Source organism: Primulina tabacum, chromosome 2, assembly GCF_025594145.1.
Source record: "Primulina tabacum isolate GXHZ01 chromosome 2, ASM2559414v2, whole genome shotgun sequence".
Classification (NCBI taxonomy): Eukaryota; Viridiplantae; Streptophyta; class Magnoliopsida; order Lamiales; family Gesneriaceae; genus Primulina; species Primulina tabacum.
The window spans coordinates 10755624-10763584 of record NC_134551.1 but is presented as its reverse complement, the minus strand read 5'-3'; the positions used below and the strand labels follow the sequence as shown (position 1 = coordinate 10763584).

The window sequence follows — 7961 nt, the reverse complement described above, 5'->3', positions numbered from 1 at the left end:
ATTTTTGAAAAATTATTGACAAATTTGATATTTTATGAAAATTCAACTAATTTACTTTTGAAATTAATTTTTGATAAAATAATTAAATATTATTATAAAATAAATAATTAAAATACGATTTTTTATTATTTATGGTAAAAAAAAATTTAAAAAATTAATTATTAATAAAGTAATTGGATAATTAAATAAATATATTTATTTAATTTGTTGATTTATTTTTAATTATAGCAGGTAACGACAAATTTACAAGAAAATGATTTAATGATAATGCATGATATTATATTGATAATATATGATATGATGTGATTTTATATAATATGTGATATTATACTTAAAAAGATAACTGATAGCAATGATTAATTTTTTAGGTGTATGTTATGATTTTTCATATTGTTGATTTTTAATTATTTGAAATTTATTAAAGTGGATCTGATTTATAAAGTGAACTTGGTTTATGACTCGCACACGTACTCACCCCTTAAATCTGTATCTCAATCTTCTACGAAAATTTAGTTTAAAAATTAGATTTATTGAGAAATCAAGAGTTGAAGATGGTGAGCCAAAATCATCAAGAGTTTGAAGGTCGAAGACATGTAAAATATTGAAGTTTATGTAATATTGCATTTTCATTTATGCATTTACCTAAATTTTGGACTTGAATCAGTGTATGACTCCCACAGATCAAATAGGTCTTGGTTATCGATCATCATTTGTTATTTATAATGCATATGATATATTATAAATAATCAGTATGTACGTTATTATTATTATAATAACCAGATTTGCATGAATCTAGCAAACACACAAACAAACATGTCACGCTTTTAAAACTAAATTATTAGAATCACTCATTTTGAATAAGATTCGAAATTTATATCAAGCACATAAATAAAAAATTGAAAGTTAATATTTTATTTCCTTCCATCAATGGTGCTTGCATGATGAACGCTACTGCGATCAGTTTTTGTCTCATATTATTGGGGAGACTTGGACCCCGGAAATTGTGACTTCTACTGATATAATTGATGTGAATTATGTGGAACTCCCGTGACTTCGGCTTATATTATCGGAGGATCTCAGTGCGGCCGGCCACTAAATTTCAATATTGTTGGGCCAGGCTCGACATTTGAAGAGAAACAACATCATATTATTGGGCCGTCATCAAACGTAAGACAAATTACGTGAGGATTGCATGAGTTGTAATTGGGCTCTACCTTTTAATCACGCTTGGCTGATATTATTTAGGATAATGATTTAGCAATTAAGTCTTGCGTACTCAATAAAAAATAGGATTTCCTATTTTATCAAAGGGGGGTGAAAATATAAAATTAGTGGGAGGTAATTCATAAAACAAAAGTCCATATTTTATGTCTTATAAAATATTTTAAAATAGTCAGTAACATTTATTTTGTTTCCATTTTCAGTATACTTGCGACGTCATCGCAGAATCTATTATTTATTATTCTTGATGAAAACAAGCTAACCAGACCAAATTATCATGACTAGCTAATGAATTAACAATTCAAACTTTTCGAAACAATCCATGCTCGTAGTTTCATCATAATCTCGATAGACGACCATACATCTCTGATGTGACAAATGTACATCACTCATTATAATGAAGCAAATTCAAAATTTTCGAAAAACCACCAAGTCAAAGTCAACTGTCTCTTACTCAATTCTGTCAGCTCTCAATTTTGGAACTCTTTACAAAATTTAGGTAATTGCAATATTCTCAAATTTTTATCAGTCATGTTAAATCTCACAACTTCCAAATATAGAATCGACTTACAAAAATCTTTATAATTCAAAATTTTGATCTCCATCAAACCGCATTCACCAAATTCAAATCCTTGAATTTGATTATCTCAACTAGAACACATAAATAAATTCTTGTGCGTCCCTCAATGGTTCAGGGATATAGCTAGTCGTGAGTTCACAAGTCATGTGATTCAAGACATGTATCCATTATACCAGCTTACCGGCCATGTTATCCTCATTCTATGTGTCAACCCTTGATGACAAGAACGTCAAAACTCATATCTGATTTCACCCATCGAATCATGGTAAGAAAACCTAGTAGCATTGCCCCATGGTTCCCTAAGTATCACTGATAGTGAATGCAAGAACCAATAGGTTATGGTTAGTGTACAGTTCAATCCTTTCATCTCATATATCCCGACTAAATTTGCAACAATTTGCATATCGAGGGTTGCATGTGAATTCGACAACAGTTCGATGTATATTTGAGTAATCATTTATGCATCATATGTGCTACTAGGGAACCACTTTACCCTAAAGCAAATCTCATGTTCCAACCAGAGAGCCTTGACCTATTAACTCGTCAGATCACATAGGATATCCATACCTATAGATGAACGGTGAGTCCTCAAATACAATGTAGTGGTTCTTATATATGTCAAAATTACACTCAACATCATCATTAGATGAGCCTCACGGAGCCGGTTAACGAGTCAAAGTGTTTCACTAGTACATAGATCCTCTATGTTGTCCCGGGTTTTAAGAACTATTGGCGTACAACCATAAGTGCAGACTTATTCACTCGATAAATGATAAACACTTGAAAAGTATAAGGGAGGGTTGTTCAGTGATCCATCATATGAGCACTCATCATGTATGATTGGATATATTCATGTCCTTACGAATAAAATGTGGTATAAAAAATCACATATACTAGTCTCGAGTTCGAACGAATTTTATTTTTATTTTACATGACTGAAAATCAACTAGGAACATGTTTAGAACATACAATAATTTTTAAATATATTTCATGATTGCCATCATATGTACGACTTTATTGTACCATAAAATAATCAAGATTTTTATCTTTGCATCTTGCATGAATATACAGATAAAATTAATGTCATAATGCATAAAATGTAAAATACTATTAAAATAAAAATCGTTTGTAACGTAGAGTCAATAAAACCAAAGTCACAAGTTGATTTTTCAGGCACCTACTCTGACACACACTACCTAAGAAACTTCACATGGTTCATTCATCCTAAAATTTTTCTAAGTCAAGCACACTTAAATTAGAAGTTTTTAAGTCACTGATTTCAGAAAAGAAAATGCCTTATTGATATGATTAGTATTTATTGAATTTTTTAAACACTTTTCAATTGTACAGTCTCGTATATTCATGCATAGTTTTGAAATCCCTCTAGTTTTGGTGTGAGATAAGTTCATTCATGTTCTTCTTTACCTAAAAGTCTGTCAAGAGTCGCTCCTTGTCTGTGCCACCTCATGGAACCGACGATTGTTCTCCGCCCTCTACGACCTCGGCCGTTACATCGTGAGAAACAAGATGCTCTATATATCGTGTTGTATTGGTCAGCATGCATGACAAACTTACACTCTATGTTTGAGGATGTTAGGCAGGTACTTGATTTCTAAAACGTGCCATATATCGAAACCATTCAAATTCATGAATTTTTCAATTGATTTTCCAGATAACATTTAAGATTATTAATGACAGAACAAAAGTTATAGTCAAAATAAATAAACTATAATTTATAATTATTTTAGATAAAATAAAAAATAATATGTGTAACTATAGTTTTAGTTTCAATTCTAAAAAGTTTGTAGCAAAAAAATAGATACCCTAGCTAGCAGACTCTTAAATCGACACATTTTTTTTTAGTAAACGGATAATTTGGTTCAAAAGTCATCAACTATAGACTACGTGAGAAGACTGTGAGGGAGTGGTGATACTATAAATAGGGCATTATTTCTTCGTGCTATCACACAAAATATTGGGACATTTCAGTTAACATTAATTAATATTTCAAGCATAAAATTTATAGATATTCCGATGGCAACTGAACGCCTTACCATCCTGGCTATTGTTATAGCCAGTTTAGTATCTGTTGCATATGCAGTTGCCGGAACCGCAACTTATTACACTGTATATCTTCGTAAGTTTGCTTTAATTTCTTTTAAAACGAATTATTTTTAAAAAAAAATTATAATTTTGGTCATTTAACTTGTCTATTTCACTTTTTTCATCTTAAAATTTTCAATTTGCTGGTTTAGTTCAATAAATTGGTCTTTGTTTTCTTTTTTGCTCTTATTTTCACTGAAGTCTTTGCATGAAGACAAACATATCATCAAAAAACTCATTCAAAATTAAGTTGTACAAATTATATAGGGCCCCAATATTGTAATTCTTTTTAATATAGAATCTCGTATGTAGGATCGAATGCTTACCGTTTTACCAAAAGCTATAGCTAGTGGTAATGGTGCAACTCAAATCTTTTAAACCGCACAGCAGCTCTAGCACCACGGTTCGATCGCTCTACCAAGCAGAGACAATTATTGCACCCAACATCGTATACATAACAAAATTTTCGACATGAATGTGGTACCTAGATATATACTAATTGGAGCTTCCTTATGAATATATACTACTAAAACTAACATAAACCTAAAAAAATGTGTGTGTATATATATATACATACTACTGATATAATTTCTATAATTGAATGTTACTATTGAAAAAATACAAGGAAATTCCCTTTCTAAAATTATTAATGTTCAAGAATGCATACGTTTCATTTCTGTGGTAATTTTTTTTAATAATTTTATGAATTTGCAGCATCTGCATGCTATGGATATCAAGACCAAGGTACAATGATAGCAGCTGCAAATAGAGACCTTTACAACAATGGTGCGGCGTGCGGGAAAAACTATAGGGTTAAGTGCACTGGACCCACCAATCAAGGTGTACCAGAGCCGTGCCAGAACGGCGAAATCACCGTTAAAATCGTGGATCTTTGCCCTGGATGCGGAACCAATCAGCTTGACCTTTCTCAGCATGCTTTCTCCACAATTGCCGACCTGAACGCTGGAAAGATCCAAATCGAATATAACCCGTAAGCACATTACACACACACACACACATATATATATATGTATGTATGTATGTATGTATGTATGTATGTATGTATATCCTTTGATACGTATATATTAAGGAATAACTCATAGCATTTTGTAAGTTATGATAATCTGATTTAAGCCAAATTAAATATATATGGAGTTATTGACAATTGTTATGTTTGTTGTATTAAATTGCAGGGCTTAAATTTGGAATGAGAGAAAACAAATAAACTCGATAATCGAGTTACCGAGAATAAGCTTTGATTTAGCATAAACTTGATCATCAATGGTAACAATCCCCTCCCCTAACTAAAATAAATAAATAAATTAATAAGCTTTGATTTATCATTTTCCTAGTGGAAATAATGTGTCGTATGTTATATTCTTAAAATAAAACGCATAGGATAAAAATTTATCTGCTATATATATAATGGTCAATTTTTTTTAAATTTTTTTTATCTTTATTTGATATTTTATTAATGCAACTTTTATTAAAAAATACTAAACGGCTCTCTGATTTTCTGCTGTGATCCTATAAAAATGCATAGTTATAAATTTAGGATGACATTTTTAAAAAGAAAATTCATTTTGGTATATGAACTATTGATAAATTGAAAAATTGGTACATGAGCTATTGTATTAACAAATTGGTACATATACGCGATCAAGCAAAAACTCAATTGTACCCTTAACCTATATTACTTTTGAGTCCAATTACAATTAACAAATTCAATTAGGTACACATTTTTATTTTCAAGATTATTTAATTTATTTTGATGATTAATTATGATAAATAATTATCAACTAAAATATTCAAATGCATTTTTATGACATTCATAAAAATATAATAAATAAATATTTGTCATCGAAGTTGAGAGATATTGTTTTCGGACAACAAAAGAAAAAAAAATCACTATTTTAGTTTTCCAAAATCTGACAATGATCCGTTGGAATTCGGGAAGTAAATAGGCAATGAGTGAGATTTTTGATGCGGTATCGTATCGATGCTTATGCAACCACAAGCCATCGATTTTTTTGCAGGAGATTTTTTTTTAGTGATATATAATTTTCATATTGAATACTTTCTCGAATTTCAATAGAGCAACACCAAATTTTGAAAAACTAAAATCATGATTATTTTTTTCTTCAATAATCCCAAAACGATATCTCCGGCCTCGGGTGACATATTAAATTATTATTATTTTATCAATATGATAAAAAAAATTAGTTTTATTATTTACTTGGTAACTATTTATAATAATATAAATTTAAATGAGTAAAATTCATTTTGATACACGAATTATTGATAAATAGCAATTTGGTACATGAACTATTTATAATTTACAAATTCATACATGATCAAGCTAAAAAAATCAATTTTACTCTTAACCTTAATTGCATTTTAAGTCCAATTACCATTAATAAGCTATTTAGGTGCACACTTTTATGTTTATGATTATTAAATTTATTTTATTGATAATTTTTTTAAAAAATTTATATTTATATAAAAATTTTGTTATGATAAATAAATATAAAATTACTTTTTTTATCATATTGAAAAAAAAAATTAATAAATATCGGCCTATCGATAAGAGATATTGTTTTTTTTATCAAAACAAAATTAATCATCATTTCAGTTTTTCAGATTCTGGTTTCGATCCGTTGGAATTCGGAAAAATGTTCAACAAGAGAGTTATAGATAGAGAATGCGAGAGATTTTTCATGTGCTGTCGTATCGATGAAATCGTTAATGAGTGAGATTTCTCGTATGTTGTCATGTTATATTTTCGTTGATCCATGACTTTCATGTTGATCCTAACATACATCTAAGAACGGCCGAATGTAGGAACTTCACGTCGGCCCAAAACAGGACTCAGCCCATAAGCTCCAACATTAATGTGCACTAACTATTTATAATGAATTAAAAGTTTCAATTTTTTTAAAAATTTTGTTCTCAAGACATTTTTTAATGTGAAATTAAAGATGCAAATAGAACTTCGGAAGTAACCACCGTTGCTACGATATGATAAAATGCTTTATAGTTACATAATTTGGAACATATATACCAACTACATTTAGTAAACAATATAACAAGACACAAAATTACCCACAAGTCTACATCTACAACTAATTTAATTAGGGTAATTCAAATGTGATTTCAACTCTTATTATCTTATCATAATCTCAAAAATAATATAAATAGGATATTAATATATTTTTATTTCGTAAATATTATAAAATATCGAATTATTGTACAACTAATTAATAGTTGAAAAAGGAGATATTTAATTAATAATCGAGGGGTTATTTAAGTCAATATTGATAATTGTTGAAAGTTAAAATTTACCCAAACATAAAACATCAAGTTGAGTGCTTATCTTCTACTATTGGAGATCGTGAATGTTTTACTATTTGAAATTCCTCGTCGGATCCCGAAATAAATTAAATGTGTACATCAAATTTCTTGCATGTGTACTCAATAAAAGAAAGTAAAACGCCTGAAATATTCATGCATCTTGTCATTGCACAAAACAGAAATAATACGAATAAACGCAAACTCCATATAAAGTTCACCAATTTCTCACGAAGGGATCTTAAACATGTAGAAATCTATCAGACTTTTACAATACATGAATACCTCAAAAATAAACAAATACACAACTACTTTAGCCAAAAAAATGAACAATAAAAGTACAAATCGAAGCTCGAGAGGGATAGCATGAACAAGAAAGTATGGATAAATTTGAACTGGACCAAAACAAGAAATATAATCATCTAACGATGATCAAACGAGAAAGTAAAAATTAAACAAAAAAAAATCTTGCAAGGTCAAGAAAAAATAGCAAATTTTTTTAAAAATATATTATATAGCTCAGTCGGGATAGCACCTATGCCGCAATCAGGAATGTGTTATTCTTTTGAACAACTTCTTCTTAGCAAATGATAGGATTATTGGCTCCAATAAATCCATAAAATGTTTATCCAGGACAGATAACTGCATGGCAACAGGATAGATAAATGGATAAACGTGATGTGACGAAGAAAAGAAAGCCATGAAGTGA

General features: G+C 29.5%; 1 protein-coding gene across 1 annotated transcript; it reads left to right on the top strand.

The window, feature by feature from the left end:
- Positions 1-3783: 3783 nt before the first annotated feature.
- Positions 3784-5226, top strand: LOC142537388 (EG45-like domain containing protein). Its single transcript, XM_075642923.1, has 3 exons — positions 3784-3938; positions 4619-4895; positions 5098-5226. Exons 1-3 carry the CDS (start codon positions 3836-3838, stop codon positions 5102-5104), a joined length of 387 nt encoding a protein of 128 aa, XP_075499038.1. The 5' UTR covers positions 3784-3835; the 3' UTR covers positions 5105-5226.
- Positions 5227-7961: the final 2735 nt, after the last annotated feature.

Excerpts from the sequence above, each read along its gene's own strand:
- LOC142537388 (XM_075642923.1), top strand. The coding sequence starts at position 3,836 with ATGGCAACTGAACGCCTTACCATCCTGGCTATTGTTATAGCCAGTTTA. Across the intron at positions 3,939-4,618 it reads TTATTACACTGTATATCTTC|CATCTGCATGCTATGGATAT; the intron begins GTAAGTTTGCTT and ends ATGAATTTGCAG.